This window comes from Mustela lutreola, chromosome 3 (genome assembly GCF_030435805.1).
Source record: "Mustela lutreola isolate mMusLut2 chromosome 3, mMusLut2.pri, whole genome shotgun sequence".
In the NCBI taxonomy this organism is placed as follows: domain Eukaryota; kingdom Metazoa; phylum Chordata; class Mammalia; order Carnivora; family Mustelidae; genus Mustela; species Mustela lutreola.
In genome coordinates this window covers 44,136,010-44,154,530 of record NC_081292.1, presented here as the reverse complement: position 1 = coordinate 44,154,530, position 18,521 = coordinate 44,136,010, and the positions used below count along the sequence as shown (strand labels likewise).

Genomic DNA, 18,521 nt, shown 5'->3' with positions numbered 1-18,521 from the left:
AGAGCTTATTGATCACTCCTCCTATGCCACACAAAATGCAATTTTGCTCTCCCTATTTACAGATCAGAAAGACAAAAACCCAGATGATTAAGTAATTGGGTCAAGACAGTTAATGAGTAATAAAGCTAGGACTCAAATCTCACTTTGACTGCAAATCCTGTACTGCAAAGCACTAAGCTCTCAGTTCTCACACTCTTCCCATCTATTCTGATAATCTTAGAATCAGGTTGACCTATCTGTTTTATTACAGTAGTGTATGTCTATTGCGTGATAGGACTCATTACACTTGATAGTTCTGAATTCTGAACCTGTTGAAAATTACAGCTTTGAAATTGAAATCTGTCATCAAAGATCTTGCTTACAAGCAACATAACCCACTTAAGCTAGTTTAAGTAGAGGATGAGTATATTAAAAGCCATTAGGAACTAATGGAAATTTCAGAGGCTGGAATTCTTACATCCCAGAAAAATCCCCAAATTGCACATTAAACCTTGCCAGTAGAGGCCCTTCTAGGCACAGACATGGCTGCTAACCCCATAGACACTGCATGTGTGTGTATTATCACTGTCCCTGGGAGAACAGCCATTATTGCCCCGGGAATGCCCAATAGCTCTCCCTCGTGCTCCACTAGTCTCATGAGAACACAGATTCTATGCAGCAACTACACCTGGTTCTGAATAAAACCATTCCAGGACAGCGGTTCTGTTTGATAATGCCTACTCCCCCCTAGAGGCTAGAAAACAGAGTTTTGGCTCTTCAATTTGGCAAACAGCCCAAATATAAGACGTCTAATCATAAGATGTTCAGTGGCTACCAAGGGGACATATATCCACTAAAATGGTCACCCCAGATCACATGGAGCCAAGATCTCAGGGAAAGAGAAACTATGGTTCCTTCTAGAGGAAGCTGGTTCACAGGAAAAACAGGGCAGAGGTCCTGAAAAGAAGAAGCCTGAGGAAAGACAGAGCTGCTACAGAATTGAGTTGTAGCTTTTGGTCAGGTCTGGCTGTCCTTGCTCAGGTTGGTTTCTGTGTATTTTCACAAGACAAAAGTCTCTGCAGTATTTAAACAGCAACTTTGTAAATACATGCCAAGCAGTGAACACCTTCAGAATGTTGACATGAATAAATAAGTCTGATACTAAGACTCTCAGAGAACAGAGGGAGCATGGTTTCTTTCTTTTTCTTTTTTTTTTTTTTTTTTTTTAAGATTTATTTATTTGAAAGAGGGAGAGAGAGAGAGAAAGAGAAAGAGCAGGGGCGGATGGAGAGGCTAAGGAAGACTCAAGCAGACTCTGCCCTGAGCGGAGCCCAACGTCGGGCTCGATCTCTCGACCCTGAGATTATGACCTGAGCTGAAATCGAGAATCGGATGCTCAATCAACTGAGCCACCTAGGTGCCCTGAGAATTCTGTTTCCAATAGATTTAGGAAGTCTCTTAGACGGTATATCAGACCAGGGGTCTCTGACAGTCTTCCCACTTGCTCTGAATCCTGGTCTCACTGGTTTTCTTACTGCCTCACTATGTTATAAATTCCATGAAATTAGAAGTCATTCCCATTCACCTCTGGGCCAAACACAGGCCCTACCTCATACAGAACTTACCAATTAATATTTTCTGAATAAATTCTTTCAACTCGTCGTAGCCAAAAAGAAAAAAAAAAAAAAAAGACCTTTATTTATTTAGATCAAAAGCAATGTACAAGTGACTCCTTAGCAAGCGGGAAGATAAATGCATTGACAATATGGGTTTCCAACAACCCAAGCTCGAATGTATCATTTCTAAAAGAGTTGCTTTAGAGAATCAATTTTGTATCATTTTTAATTGCCACACGTGCACAAATTGGCCTCAAAACACCGTATAATGATTATGGTGGCTATATATCACATTGACTGTGACACTGCCTCTCCCAAGTCCAGAGCTAGTTAACATATAATAGAGTATTCACTACCACTCGTCCTTTCCAATGTTTGTGTCGAAACATTGTTTCTTAAGTAGTCATATTGATCGTATTGATTAATACTCCTGGTAGAAATGATGAAAAAACATCGATTCGTTCTTGTAAACCTCATCTCTAACTACAATATCTGGAGTGTTGCTTCCTTGAACTCCGTAAGAGCTCTCTCCTCAGACCTCTTCCATTCTTACTGATTACATCTGCAGATGGAAATCAGGTGTGAAAATCCATTAAGACGCCTCACGACAGGACAGACTTTGACTCTTATTGAACTCTCATGTTCTCTCTTCCTTAATTAAGGCACAAGAACATTTTACCATGGAGAGAGAACGACTTAGATTATGGATCTTATTCCTTCTAATGGCATGCATTTCACCCAATTCGGGGATAATACATTTCTTCTCCGTTGCTTTCCAAAGAGCCACTTACCCAGTTCTTCCAAGGGAAGAATAAAGAGCGTGATTTTACTTATAAAGAGCGCTCCGTTATCCAGGCTACAAAAGAGAAATGAAGTATACAGCTGTTCCCCTAAATTATAACATGCTTTTTTTTTTACTAAACACTTTAAAAACCAAATAAAGAATAGCATTTAAATGAGTTAGCAACATAGAATCTTATTTTAGAGCTAGAAAAACCCTTAACGTTTGCAGCACAAAGAAGCAAGAAGGCAGGCTTTGGAGTCAGAGGGCCTGGATTCAAATGCTGACTGCATGACCTGAGGCAATTTAGAAGACCTCCTGAGTCTCCATATTTCCTCACATATCACGATAATTATTGTGGTAACTCTTTATAAAGGTAAATCATAAAATAAACTCAAAATAAATTTAAAATACGTGAAAATGATAAAATATCTCAACTATAATAAAACCCACCCCCCACGGGCCTTATGAGGATTTACTGAGATGATGCATTCCAACACTCAGCACTCCATACAGGCTCCTGATTTTGACATTATTTTACAATACATACTCTGTGCATTTCCATCCCGTGAGATGCACAGTATGTGAAATGAAAAACAAACAAACAAAAATTCTCATAAAGTTTCCTGATCGGTAAGTAGATGAATAAGTCTCAAAATCCGTATTTTCTAAGACCTTCCCTGAGATTGTGAGAGGTAAAAGAAAAAAATCACTTCTCTCCATGGAGAAAAAGAAAGGCCACAACACAGAGAGTTGCTCCAGACTGACAGCCGTTTGGTACAAACACACACAGACGGGACAGGCTCTTGGTCCTTGGAGTTTGCCTGCTTCTTTTCACTAAAATAGTCCCCATAGCAGGACCATTAGGTGAGGAGCCAGCCTGCAATAGTTCACTTAGCTTTTGTTGACTCTGAAATATAAATGACTACTAAGAAGGGGAACAACAAAGCATTATCAAAACACCCAGGATAAAGGCTGATCTACCAACTCTACAGAAATAGACACTTGATAAGCAAAAAAGAAGGGCATCAGGAAATGGAAAGCCCAGCAGATGCAAATTAGATTGCATTTTTCAAACAGGGCTGCTATCATTTTCAATGAATTTCCAGGGAATTAGGCAAGAAGGAAGGAATAGTAGAGCCTCTTCCACTCCTTTTGAATTCTGCCTTCTGCTTGCGTCTATATTTACATTTTTTAAGTCATTAAAAGTTATAACAGCAATCAATTACTGCATCCTTACCCTGTGCCGGCCATTCTGCTAATACTGTATGTGCATTATGTCATTTAATGAGACAGCCAATTCATTTTTCTAATATCACGAATGAGGAAACTGAGCACAGAAAGGTCCTTGTCCGAGGCTGGTAAATGGTTCAGCCAGGATGGCAACTGGGTCCAAAGCTGGGGTGTTAACCCCAAAGCAAACTACCTCCCAATAAGAACACACTAACTGAACCCCCCAAGACTCCCTCAACTACTTTCCCTATCCTGAAATTCTGAGTCTAGTGCACATACAAGGGCTGGATGAGTGGGTGGGTGGATGGATCGACTCCATTCTTCTCCATAAATTCCCTCACCATTGCCAGATGTGCAGCCGAGGCTCTTCTTAGAGGCTAGCTTTCTCACCTGAAGCCAGGAGAAGGAGAGCAGCTTGCCTGTAAGGGATTTGCCTTAGAGGTCCTGATGCGAAGTCCTGGAGATCATGGTGGGGCAGCAATATCACTTGGAGAAAATCACCCCTTGAAAACTGTCTTCCTCTAACCCAAGTAGAGTTCGAGAAGCCACTGTAGATGTTACTGATTTAATCCTTTTGGGAGGCATTCAGTTGAAGAGAGGGAGCATGCCAACCAGGAAAGCTTTGACATCAGTTCTGAGACATGACCAGGCTTTTCTGCTCATTAGCTTTATAATGCAGAAAAAGTATTTTACCTTGTTTGAATCTCATTTGTAATACAAGGATAGTATAGTATTTCGTTTACTCCAAAACACCCCTTCTTTTACATTTTGGCATATGTGAAATTTGAGGTGTTTTACAATGGACAGCATCTCCCATTCTCTGTTGGTCAGGTGGCCATGGTGACGTATTTGTTATTGCCTGTGTGCATGCAAACAAAACTCACAGGAAGGGTGGCAGTGGGGGCAACAGAGCATTTGCTACATGGACTTCAAGGTATACTAGGAGTCACCAGGGTGCCGATAACGCGGTTAGAGACCCAAAGCAGAAACACATGAAATCTGCACTATGAACTCATTTTTGATGGATAATATAGTCTCCTCTACTTCCCAAAATTTAGCTGGGCCAAAGAGAGGTGAAGTATCTTGTCCAAGTTCATACTTTAAAACAGACGTGGGAAAGTCAGACTAACTTGGGTGATGCAGACTGCGGAAGTAAATCTATTCCTATCCTGTGCTGTTCCTAGTCACACTCTTGGCTTTCCAAACTGCCCACGAGAGTGAAAGCAGCAGCACGGGTCCGAGTGTGAGGAGCGCATGAAGGGAGTGATCTTGTTTGTGCTGCAGAAGAGAATGAGGTGGTTTCGGGAGGCCAAGAGGGACTTTTTCCACTGGAGAGAAACTCAAGAGCGCTCCGGTAGTGAAGAGGTTGTGGACAAAGGCACAGAGGCTGAAGGAAGAAAGCTAACTTATCTATAAATAAATAAGCATGGCTGGCAAGGAGAATTGCTGAGGACAGTCATGGCATCTAGAAGTGGAAGGAGAGAGGGTGACTAATTATGAAGAGCCTGGAATCCAGACCATGATGAGCAGCCTTTAATCTGGAAACAACCGAGCTGCCAAGTAAGGTCCCTCTCTGAATTCCTCAAAACTATGTGGAAGTGGGGAAGACCATCAGTTAGACTGTGGTGTTAAGTGTGTAGTTGAAGACGGCAAGGAGCTGATCTTTGTGAATGAAATACAAGGGAAGAGACTGCTAAGATTTATTTCCATATGAGGTCTTGTTTGTGATAAATGTGATAGATGAGAGGGGAAAATACATTATAGAGGCTCATATGAATAGATGTCCTGTGAAAGTGTTTAAATAAGTTTGGGGAATGTCCGGGTATACGAAACTACTTCATATTCCAATGCAAGACTTTGCAGATCCTTAAAGGGATATAAACTCTAATATTACCCATGCATGAATCACTGAATGCTTTTTACATTTATCGCTGGGGTTGGGGGGGGGGGTGCCTGTTAATGACTTCTGGAACCAGAGTTCCAGTGAACAAGGTTTGAGAAATGCTGAGTTACTCTTTGACCAAGCAACAGCTCTCTCAGGAGTAGCTTCTGTTCTGGCTTGGCTTATCAACCTAAGACCTTTAACAAGTATATTTTGTATTTTGACCCAGAACCATAGGTTGGGTGACCAAGTTACTGAAATTAACTTAGATGGCAACATTGTAAGAACAGTTGATGAAGGCACAAAAATATTCTATGTGGTATATGCAATGTGTACATGTGTTATGTGTTTGGCACGTGTGTGCGTGCGCGTGTGTGTGTGTGAGCACACGTACTCCTTATTCAGTTCCACTCCACAGCCATACCTGGTGCCTAGTTTATGGAGAACATATGAAACGGTAGAATCTTGCTAACATCTTTTAAAGTCTTTGCTAACAGAGCAAAAAGAATATATTACTTGCCATCAAAACGGGCAGTTTGCACTTACCTTAATTTTACTGTCTGTGACTTTGTCAGCAAAATGCACAGTTGTAATAAGTGGAATTGTAAAAGGCTGCTGTTGGGTTTTTGCCGACTCTTTATCCTTCATCTCATGTTCAGAAGATCGGTTTTAAATAGCGGTATCCACCATCTAAAACAACTTTGCAACAAGTTTGATTGGGAATACAGAACTCTTTCTCTTTGTCAAAGACAATACTGACTTCATTTTCAAGGAAGCAAGGAATCAATGATTTATTTGCTTTTTGGAAACAAGAAATAAGTCAAGCCGTTGCCAGTCTCCTAAGAAAGGCTATTATTATGAATTTTTTCCTTTGGAGGGTGGGGTGGGGTCTGGGGGGGACCAACACTGCCTTATTTCTTACATTTCAGCAAAATTCCCAGAGTAGGCTTCTGCCCAGGCACGCCATGTTGGTTTTGGCGTCTGTGCTTATGCTCATGGACTCACCACTGCTAGGAATATTTTCTCAGTCTGTCTTAGTCCGTTAGGGTGGCTACCACAAAATGCCACAGGCTTGGTGGCTTATAAACAGCAAAAATGTATGCTCACAGTTCTAGTGGTTGGAAGTCTAAGATCAGGCCGTCATCGTGATAGGATGAGAGCCCTCTTCTGGGTCGCGGACAGTGTCCTCATCTTGTGGGAGAGCTGGGGATGTCTGTGGAGTCGTTTCCTAAGAAACACTCACCCCATCATGATGGCTCCATCCTGGTGACCTCATCACTTCCCAAGGGCCCCCTCCTCTAGGGGAGCACATTCAGACCATAGCACCTTTACACCTTTTTTTGTGTCATCTCCTCGCTCTCATTCCTGTGCTGCTCCTTCTGACAGCATCACCTGAAGTAAAGGTAGACTTCCCCAGATCGAGTTATTAACAGAACTGACGTGGAAACCATGCACTTGCCCCATCCTGTAGTGACCACGTTCCTGCCCACCCCTTCAGTCGCATAGTTCTTCAAAAAGTACAGGATCATATGATAGTTGTCTTTCTCCGGTTGACTTATTTCACTAAGCATATGATCTCCCTGATATGAGGAAGTGGAGATGCAATGGTGGGGGGGGGAGTGTGGTTTGGGGGGTAGGAAGAGAATAAATGAAACAAGATGGGGTCGGGAGGGAGACAAATCATAAGACTCTTAATCTCACAAAACAAACTGAGTGAGGGTTGCTGGAGGGAGGGGGTTCAGGAGAAGATGGTGGGGTCATGGACATTGCGGGGGGTGTGTGCAGTAGTGAGTGCTGTGAAGTGTGTAAACCTGGCGATTCACAGACCTGTACCCCTGAGGCTAAAAATACAATGTATGTTTATAAAAAATTGAAAAATTTATTTAAAAAAGAAAAAAAAAGCACAAGATCACCATGACTCCAGCATCACCATCGGTGGTCCCTAAACATGGCTGCAGATCTTGCTTACAAGAAAACAAAAATGTCTCATGAATCCCTGTAAGGCTCTGTAGATCCTGCCTCGTGCTTAACTTGCCCTCAGCCCTACTGCCCCCTTCCATATCCTACCATTCACAGTTTCTCAAGCCCTCCAGCTCACTCGCCTTTCCAATGCCCACCCTTATTCCCTCTGCCTGCCTGCATGCTTCCCCCTCAGAGGTTCATGTGGCTCACTCTACATCCAAGTTTCTTCTTCAAGGTCACTTTCTTGGAGGGGCCTTCCTGCAGTGGCCATCCTAATGAATACAGGGCCACTGGAGTCCATCACTCATTATGACCCTACCCGCCTTAATGTTTCCATCTAGCACTTATCAGTAGCTAAATATTTATCTAATTACTTGTTTATCTTTCTCTCCTACCAGAATATAGGCCCCAGGAGGACAGATATTTATCTTATTTACAAATGTCTCCCTAGAGAATCTGACTCTGGAGGTCAGCAGGGAGGCCCAGAAATCAATTTTTAGATAGTCCCGGTCATTTTGAAGCAACTAAGTAGAACATCATTTGGAAGGCATTCATTGACATCGAACCTTCCCAAGGTGGGGGTGGTCGTTGACTGTTTATTTTGTGTTGTTCATTTGTTTTGTTAACTTTTTAAAAGAAGAGAAACCTCTCTCTTTCCCAAGTCCAGAAAAGCCCATGACTCAAAATTGTGGTGATCTGCCAGGAATAATTTAAATAGTAATAATGAGAGCTGCTGAGAGTAATGGAAAGTACGAACTCCCTAGAGAGATGGGATCATCTCTCAATAATTGAGACATGATTGTATATCGAAGAAAGTATATGCTACTAATTTGCTGAACCCCAGCATATGAAGTATGATCATGATCATACTTTTTCATTTTCCATTCTCAGCTCATGTCCCCACCCTTCATGTCTACAGTGTGGTCACCACTTCCTCTTAAGTGCCTTGGTGGGTTATGTTGACACACTGAAGGGAAGTGGGAGGTAACCTTTGATGGTAATATCAACTGTTTATGTTAGTTTTTTCTGGGCCAGAAGTAGCTCTGGCTGAGACTGTCTGGTGGTTCTTGGAGATCTCTGCACTGTTGGAGCGACTCAGGAGCAGTAGGTCACCGTCAGACTCACTGGCCTCTGGGGGCATGTTGCCTGGGCTTCGGTTCTGAGAGAACAAGGGTGAGCTGGTCTCTTCAAAGCTTCCCAGAGGAGCCGTCCTGGTATTATAAGGAGGGAAAGTGGGTATGTTCTGAAGAAGAAAGTACTAAGAAGGGAAATGGTTTTAAATATGAAGAAGTCTGTCATGTGTAGACATGTGAAAGGCGATAAAAGACCCAAAGAGAGGAAAGAAACCCAAGGTGAATGGGGCAGAGGTGGGAATCCAGATCCTAGAGGGGCCCTAAGTGGTCAGATCAGAGCCTGTGAGGTCCCGGCTACATCAGTTTTCACTGTGAGCTGATCGTTGTCTGAAATCCCAAAGTATTTTCTAAGCCTTGCTTAGAAGTGGTGTGTTACACAAATAAGTTAAGAGAGAACTGTAACAATTGTGTGTTTGTCGCCAATAACCATAGTCCTCCCATCAAACAGTGAACCGAGCGGTTCCCTCACTCCTTCAGCATCTGTGTCTTCTGATGTCTGTAAGCAGTGGTTGCACGGCCTCGTATCCCTGTCTGATCAGCTGCAAATGGTTTGGTCTCCCCTCTTCACTCCCTCAGTCGGTTAAATCATTTCCCTGGCGCTCTGCTCCTCCAGCCAATTTGTTCATTTCTGGGAAAACCGGCACCACATCATTCTAGCTGCAGACTCACGGTTGTATTCACAATTAATATTTATTGAGTGCTAACTGGGTGCTTGGCCCTGCACGAGACCCTGAAAAGGGCTTCAGTTGCCATTGATTTAGGTACGGACTGCCACGGTGTCAGGCAGCCGTGTTCCCTCCACTGTCTCAGATTCCCACTGGGTCATTTATCTCTTTCTTGACACTCCAGTACAGAACTCCAGCAGAACACTGGCATTAAGAACTAAGAGCAGATATTACTTTCTCTTACCTGTCAGGAGTTTCCCCCCAAAGGTTATTCTTATTATAGTAAAATAGACCATTTTATTGTCTCAATCGTAAGTTCTCATGACACTCCACGTATAATGTTGAAGGGTTTTCAGCAAATACCTGAACCTCAAAATTCCAAAAGCAAAGAAGTAATGAACTTGGCCCTATATCCCTGCTCATACAGACTGAGAGGTAAGACGGAAAAAAAAAACAACCCAAACTGTGTTTGTCTGACTCAGTTTCCCCAGTATGACTGAGAACAGACTGACCAGGGACAGATTTGAGCAAACACAACTTTATTTATTCACCTTGGAGTAAGGGTATATACACCCATACAGAATAGTGCCCCTTTGCTCACTCTTTCCCCACCCACTGCAGAGAAATAGCTGTATGTTCTTTCAGGGTAGACACATTCTTTTATAATATCAAATACAACATTAACACTTGTAGAAAAAAATGGGGTCCACCACCTAGAAGTCTCTGGATTTGCTCATATTTTTCATATAAACTACAAAGCATTTCCCATTTGTCCAACATATCCATTTGCATGAAAATGTCACAGAGGTGTTTTCAAGAACCACTTTTAAGGGAACTATTTCAGTGGGTCCCATTTCTGTTCTTGTCTGCTAGTTTCTGGCCTCTTCCACTTTGAAGAGAAAAAGAAAAAAGGTACATGAACATATTAAAGGATAGGCAATTTAGGACAGGCTGGTTTGTCTTTTGTGAAAATAAATAATTAAGTATCCAACCCTACTGCAAATGGGAGGGTTTGGAGGTTTCTGTTATGAATTAAAACTTGTTTCTCCTGTTTTTAGAGTAAGAAATGTGAGAAAAACCACATTTCCCAGGAAGATGGGTTTGAGAATCCGCACCCTAGGACAGGAACCCAGCTGGCTCATAGAGGAGGCTGAAGAGTGGTCCCAAGGCACCCTCCCATTTAACCAGCATTGACTTTCATGCCCTCTCTCCAGACACAGCCTTTTTTTTTTTTTTTTTTTTTGCACAGGCTTGGTCTTCCTGTCCCTTGCAACTATTTTTTGGCCCACAAAGTCGAGAACGTTCAGAGGGGAAAGAAACTGCTGCTACAATGTGGTACATACATTACTAAAACAGAACAAAACAGAACAAAAACAAAAACACGAACCAAAACGAAACTAAAATCCTGTGGTTCTGAAAATTACACATAAAAATGAGCAGGGTTCATGGGGTGGGGGCAAGAAGGGTTAGGGCTTCAAGCTCCGACCAAGTTTTTTTAACCAGGGCACGTGAAAATCCAGGTCCGAGAGGAGGATTCGGACGTCCTGGCCCAGTTAGAGACTGCCACAGCTGACGGTAACAATGGACAAAAACCAGAGGGAAAATGCTGGCTCTGCTTTGTTAAAGAAGGATGTCTGGTGCGGCAAACGGCAGCAAGCTCTGCCTTGGCTGCCGGGCTGATCTGCTGTGCCCAGGGAGCTGAGCAACAGAAGAGCCAGAGCCTCCTAAGTTTGGGAGGAACCTTTCTGGAGAGGTGGCCTCATGTAGGCGTTCATTTCTAATTTCATGAAAATACAGCCAAAGGGCCTCTGTGGCCCGGTCTATGCAGTCGCTAACCTCAGCCAGACAAGGGCTCCGCTCCTCTGGAAAGATGGAATTCTCCCTCCACACCTCTTGCCTAGGTAGCATCCCTGCTCCACCCACCTGACTTTTGCATTGTTCTGACATCATTCCCTGTTCACCAATCACGGACAGGCCAATTCCTGTTCCAGAGGCACGCTTCATAGCTGGGTGGCTACACATGTGCGTCAGCCCCTCGGGAGGACTGACTCCCAGGCTGGGGCTGCAGGGAGGAGCGGGGGGGGGGGGGGGTGAGGAGAGGGGGGCGGGGAGAGTGGGTGGGACAGCCATGGCACACACTGAGAAGGGAGGCAGAGAATACAGATTTTTTTTTCAACTTTTTTATTACACAGTAAAGAATACAACAATACCTGAATCATACTTTAAAGATTCACAGGTTGACAGACCATACATTACAGTCCAACTAAGGAAAAAAGGATAAACAAGAAACCACAGTTCAGACATAGTAGACTTAAAAGCTCAAGAGTATGCTGACGAAAGCATGATGCCTAGACCCCGCCCCCCAGTGTTAGTCTACCATTAACTCGTGGTACATGTCTGAATTAAGTATTGCACAACAACTTTAATTTTTCACAATAATGTCGCAGAACCCAAAATAATATTTAAAAAAATTACTTTAAATCTGCATTTCAACAGTCTCCAATTTTTTTCTGTCCCTTGAGGAATTCGGACAATATGGAGTCGCTTTCTTTCCCTAAGTATTCCAGACGTAGGCATGCTTTGCATAAGTAAACCAGCCTTGAAATTTTTAAATCCCCAAGACATGCACCTACACATAAAAAAAAAAAAAAAAAAGTTAAGAAAAAAAATTTAAAAGACAGGTGGCCCTGTCACACACAGTCTCATGACAGAGAAAAAGAGAAAGAGAAAAGAGTCAGAGACAGAGATAAGAGATAGAGGACGCCCTATTCCTATCAGCGACCACCATTCAATTCTATCCAATGAAGATAACTTTTTTTTTTTAAATGTGTTATACCTACAAATTATACTCTCACATAGCCTGTATATAAGTGACAAGCAAAAAAGGAAAGTAACAAAAGTTTTCTTTTCTTTCTCTTCTTTAGGTTTATGAGGTCTGCATTGTTACCAAGAAGTGATATGGTTTGCAGCTGTATGAGCTTAACTTTTGGTATCCTGGTTCTTTTGTGCCCATTTGGTTTGACTAGACCAGTTTTTGTTAGCTACTGGTGCAATATACATGCTGTCAGAGGTAGAGTGAGACTTTTTGCCACTGAGGAGAATGTAGCAAAACAGGAGGAGAGGAAGAGGAGGAGGAGGAAGAGGGGAAGGAGGAAGAGGAATCAGAGATAGAGCTCAGAGTTAGGGATTTTTTTGTATTTGTTTTCACTCAGGGTGCCCTGAATTAAAAGTAATGAGACGTACTGTACTAATCCTTATTTTACACACTAGTGTTAAGAATAACAGTGCTGTTTCACATACATCACAGCTTCTAGAGATAAAGACGTGTGGGTATGACATACCTCATTTTTGGGATTATTTAACCCTTCGTAGCCTAGAACATATAATAGCTCTGTAAGAAAGGACTGTCCAGTGTCACAAGCAGACTAGAAAGCAGAGTGAGGTCAAAGGATTCTGGGAGCACCATGATAAAATATAACCCATTCGGAGCCTGGTTATGTGCTTTCATTCCACTCGAAGCAGGTGTGCTGGCAGATGGACTTCCAACATGCAGATAGATGTATTTATTTGCTCATCAAAACTTTCTAAACTAAAAAGCCGTTAAAAAATAACACCACCCAAACAAAATTAAAACCAACCTGTATATGAAAAGAGATGGGGGGGGGGATGCTAAAAATGTCAGGTTTGAGAGGCTTAAAGAGAACCCATTTAGAACTGCCTCTATGCAGTTACTTAAAAACCATTTAAAATCGTATCCAAGGGCGACATTAAAAAAAAAAAAAAAAAGAATAAGGAAAGAAAGAAAAAAAAAGAAAAGAAAAACCAAAACAAAGTTAATGGATTGCTTTAGATTTCTAAATAAATGCCTGTTGTGTGTATGTATGTGGAGAAGTGTCTTCCCAGCCTCAAAAACTTTGGTTGTCTACACAGCCTGCAGCACTGCTGACCTTCTCTAAAGCACACAACCACATCCTGGGCTACTGTTTTCAAAACTAACAAGTAGTTCTGGTCTGGACCCTGGACAACGAAGGGTTAATGGATTCACACTATACCTTGCTGAACATGTTTAACCTGCTGATCATTTGGAAAGTAGTACTGGTGCTTTTCAAAATTCCGATTTTGGTCCATCAGATCAGTCTTTGGCTGACTTCCCTTTTTGTAAGAATACTGTATAACCTGGCATTCAGCAGTGTTAAAGCTGTCAGTCTACACCTCAGCATTTGGAGCTCTAATGATTTATCTTTTTTTTTTTTTTTTTTGTAAAATTAGAAATACTTAAACAACCTTACAGCAATATGCATGCACTGTCTTTTTTTTTTTTAAGTAGGATATCTTGTTATTTTATTTTTTTAAAAAAGTCCCTAATAATGATTTTTCCAAAAAAAAAAAAAAAAAGGGAAAGGAAAATTCCACTACTACTCTATGCTACAGCTAAACTTGGTGAAATGGCTCTAGCATATTTAAAAGTTTGCTCAAAAAAAAAAAAAAAAAAAAAGCATGCCTAGGGAGTCATCATGACAGTGCAAAATACATTTATGTACATCCCTCTTACAAAAACACCAATATGTTAGCATTCCGTGAAGCATGCTGGTTTTCAGGAAAAAAAATCCTATAAGAGAGAAATAGCAGCTCCGAAAGATAGCCTTTTTTTCTTTTCTTTAGGACAACCAAAAAAAAAAAGAGTCTTTTTTTTTTCCTTTTTTTTTTTTTTCCGAACTACTAGAGAAATATCACTAATACATACAGATATAAAAGCAGCATAGAAAGATACAGGTTTCTCACCAACTAGGAATAAAGAGACTAAATGTGGGCATATGGTTAAACTACAATGCATCTTCACATTTGTCCAACACATTTACAAGAAAAACACCATTGGGAAACCTCACAGGACAGAAGTGTTTTAACACCAAGAGAACTACTAGTTTTTAATTAAAAATCCAAACAGGGTGGGGTTGAAAAAATTTGGAAAGGGGCTGGAGCTGGAGCCACCATTTTTTTTTAAATTATTTTTCAATATAAAAATGAATGAGCTGGAATAGACCCAATGTCTTACTCTGTGGAACCTTGCAAAAGTGAAGAAACGTCGAAGGGTTATTTAGGGCAGCTGGCTGATGTCAAAGCTGCCAGAATGCTAATTAACTGCAGGCTGAGTCTCTTACTTTGTGTGTGTGTGTGTTTGTGTGTGTGTGTGTGTGTGTGGTGTGAATGTGTGCTTGTGTATATATATATGTATGTATATATATATATAAAAGGAGCCTTTTGTACTATGGCATTTTTTTTTCTTGCTGCTGTATTCATACATCCCACTGCAAATCATCTTTCATTTTTCATTCTGTTGACCTGGATATTATTATTTCTTTTCAGAAACAGGAAAAAAAAAAAAAAAACGAACATCTGTGTCTCCTTCCAATATGCTACACATCTGCGCGTTTTGTAGCGGGTCTTCAAAGTTCAGTTAGCAACCCACGGACGCCATTCATCTTCTTGTTAAAATGTCTACCGCTGTAGCCAATGCTCATGCCCTTGAGGGTTTTCCTCTTTTTTTTTTTTTCCATTATTGTATATAAAGAACATTGTGACTTTTAATATTAGCATTTTTGCTTTCAACAGCAATTAGCAATCTCTTGGTTTGCTGTTTGGTAAAGCATCGGTTAATGAGGTCACCTAGTTTAAAATCCCAGCTACTGGAAAATAACAGGGAGGAGGTCAAATCTATCATTTCATGTTATATTCTCTGCTCTCTTTTCAGTTCTCTAAGGAAAAGATATCTTTGTTATCCACAATAAGTCATTACGACCCGTTACTGGCCCTCTGTTTTACTACTACCTCAAGATACAGTTAGGTCCTCTCTGGCTGAAGTACTGAAATAGGATAGTTCATCTAGAAACAAACAAAAAAACAACTTTGAGCATCTGAGGACGAGGAATTGGTTCCGTGTTGGTTGTGTTGTCTTTCCTCTGACAGTTCTGAGTTCACGTCTAGCGAGGGGTTGTCTCTATGGTAGAAGGGGTCCCCGGGGTGGTCGACCTCGGGGTGGCTGCTGGTGGTGTGTCCATGGGGCTCCCGGCCCCGCTGTTGGGCGTGACGGAGGAGCTGACCGCGGGCGTGTCCCCCTGCTGCTGGGCCTGCAGGGTCTGTCCGCAGATGTGGTGGTGCTTCTCCCAGTCTTTGTGCTGGCAAAATGAGCCACAGTACCGGGCTGTGTTACAGCCGCTGCAGGTTTCGCTTGCTTTGCGGCCGCAGTTCCAGCAACTCTACAGGAGAAGGCAGAAGAAAGTGAAACCCTCGATTAACAAACACCTCGCCTGGGTCACAGTCTGACACAAGACACTGGGCAGCACTGCCAGCTTCCTCTCGAGGACTTTATGGTAAGAATGAAGCCTCCGGGGCCATGTGTTTGTGTGCACATCAAACAGAAGTCTACTGACGACTATTCCAGCTAACAAACTGGTTGAAGCTCATTTCTGGGTTTACTACAAAATCCCCCTTCCCTTCCTATTTGGCTCTCTTCATAGTGACATTCTCAGTTCACCCGCACCAACAATCGCTACATCTACATTTTGTCCCTTTCCAGTACGAAAATCACCATGGTGAGACATAAATATACCGCTCCGGCAGGATCTAGAGGGAAGGAACTTCTAACTGGAATCACGAAGGAACTATGAGAAGCGTGTATTAGATTCAAAGAAGCCCCAACAGCAGATAGGGGACTGCTCCATCCAGCAGACAGAGGTGCGCTCCATCACAGACCAAGGAGAGTTCTTCCCACTGCACCCGTCACTCAGTGAACCTGACACACACACAAGAGGACAAGCTGAAAACAAGCCCCTCCCTTCAGCAACCTGGAGAACAGGATCCTTGGTTCTTCTCTGATTGACTCAAAGCATCCAGAAAAGTGCCTGCTCTGTAGTAGGGCTCAATTAATATCTGTGAAATGACTCAAATCAGACCTTACCTAGAGATTATGTAATCTGACTTGGAAACATGCAAATACTAAAACCAAGTGAGCAATGGTTCTCTTTGCATACAATGCATTCCAGCAGCTGGGGGTCTGCGGCAGCAGCTTTTGTTAGAAAAGTAGAGGAGGGGCACCTGGGTGCCTCAATGGGTTAAAGCCTCTGCCTTCGGCTCAGGTCATGATCCCAGGGTCCTGGGATGGAGTCCCACATCGGGCTCTCTGCTCGGCAGGGAGCCTGCTTCTCCCTCTCTCTCTGCCTGCTGCTCTGTCTACTTGTGATCTCTGTCAAATAAAAAAAATAAAATCTTAAAAAAAAAAAAAAGAAAGAAAAGAAAAGTAGAAGAAACTAACAACTGGTGAGCCCACAGCCAATCCCTGGAGCTGCTTTACCAGAGCTGAGTGAGAAAAGCAGAAATGCGGTTGCCTCTAAGATTTAAACTTTGAGATAAACACATCACGAATCAGAGCACAGACACACCAGAGACAGAAAAGCACATGGATGAGAGGGATCGTCCGGGACAAAGGAAGGACAGAGCGGGCAGGGGCCCTTGCAGGAAATGGCGAGACCTCCGGGAGCCAACTTTAAATGTCCGTGGTTCCTTTGACAAAACCATTCCCAGTGTGAAACACTCTGCCGAGGGAGCTTAGCATTGTGCCATTCATCTTTTTTATTCTTTATCTTCTTTGGTTTTGATGCTTTTCTTGCAAAACAAACTTCTGACTATACGATGGTAACCCCACTGCTGGCTGGTATGTGGTTGGGTCACGATTAAATTACCTTTTTAAAGGCCTTGATATATGTGGATATTCTCCCTCTCCCCACTGTGTCGCTTGCGTTGATTTTGCTTCCAGCTTGCTGGTTGTATGGCCTAAATCTACTAAAAACACCCCAGCAGAATGGCAGTCCGTCAGCCTGGTGCATATGGTTTTACCAATGCCCAAAATACACAAAGGGATTTTTAACAATCTAATCCTGCTAACACACAAAGGGGCTCCTACAGGCTTTTAAAGTGCTGGGAGCCTCTAGACTCCGGAACTCTGGTTTAAAATGTAGAACTCAGCTCAACATTCTTATTTTTTTTACCATTCAGAAATTATGGCCCATTGAAGGGGGGCAGGGGCGGGAATTTAAGATCTCAAACTATGGTCAGTGGGAGGTGTTTCAAGTGAACATAGCTGAGGAGATTTAGAAACTTGGTTTGTAGGTGAATGTCATAAATACAAATGGAATTAAAGCAAAGTAATTTTTTTTTTCTACTTTGATTTAATTTATCCAGGAAAATATTTCAAGAGCTGTGTACCTCAGGATCAGAGGCTTCTGCCATAAGTTAGAAGCCCTTCTCCGTCAAAATTAATTCAATCACATTGTGTGTATAATGGTCCTAAAAAAAGCCATGAACGACATGAGCCTGGCCCAGCCTTCAGAGTAGTGAGGTATGATGCTCAGTGCCCACAGTGAAGTTTACTTCCTTGAGGTTCAGGCATTTAGAATAATGCCAGCTGGATCCTGGAACAAACTCAGCAAATAAGCAAAATTCCTCAATTATATCAGAAAATCCCAATTAGGGAACAGAGACCTGGATCCAGAACAATATTTTAAGGAAATTAAACATCTAATCTGAGTCAAGTGGCTTCTTTAGGAAATAGCCTGGTGTGAGTCTTATCCTTTTTCTGGCAGAGGCACAGTTTGGCAGACACAAGGGTGGTAACTGCCCAGCACTGCAGATTGAAATCAGATGTAGGCAACCTTCTCAATTTAAGCTGATTCAACACACAGACTAAACCAGGTAATTACAAATGCATGTGTGCCGGGGAGTGGAAAGAAGGGACGGAATGGGACCTTCTTTATTTTTTAAAGTGTTTTCAAAGATGGGAACAATTTTATAAATAAAAAAGTGGAATGATGCCAAATATAGAAACAGATGTTTCGGATCATGAAGCTGCTGGGAATTGAGCTTTCTTGCCTAGCGTCACTGGGTTCTGACCCAGGATTCAAGAGCTCTGGCTAGTTTCACCTCTATTCCCATTCCCCAAAGTTGTTCGATTCCATTCACTGACCACCCACTCCCGGGACAAAAACAACCTTGGGCTGTAGGAACGTACAACAAAGAGCAATTCAAATGAGCGAGTGTGGGCAGGGGAGGAAGCTACATGTCTTTATTGCTCTTAACATGGCATCACAATGAATGTGCAGGGGAATTTGGCGCAAGTATTCCATTTACAAAAAAAAACTCCAAAGTGCGTATTCCTTTTTAAAAAGCTCATTAGAAAACAGACAAAGCAATTTCTATTAATACATTTCTCCAGTGTGG

The 18,521-nt window shown here is 42.2% G+C and overlaps 1 protein-coding gene and 1 long non-coding RNA gene across 2 annotated transcripts in view; one reads left to right on the top strand and one right to left on the bottom strand.

The window, feature by feature from the left end:
* Positions 1-11,773: 11,773 nt before the first annotated feature.
* Positions 11,774-18,521, bottom strand: part of RUNX1T1 (RUNX1 partner transcriptional co-repressor 1) — a 131,621-nt gene continuing 124,873 nt past the window's right edge. Inside the window, 1 exon segment of the mRNA XM_059166052.1 lies at positions 11,774-15,505. Within this exon segment, the coding sequence (XP_059022035.1) occupies positions 15,230-15,505 (276 nt within the window). The 3' untranslated portion in view covers positions 11,774-15,229.
* On the top strand, positions 15,489-17,006 carry LOC131826611 (uncharacterized). Its single transcript, XR_009351679.1, has 2 exons — positions 15,489-15,619; positions 15,826-17,006. It is a non-coding gene; the product is annotated as an uncharacterized LOC131826611 (long non-coding RNA).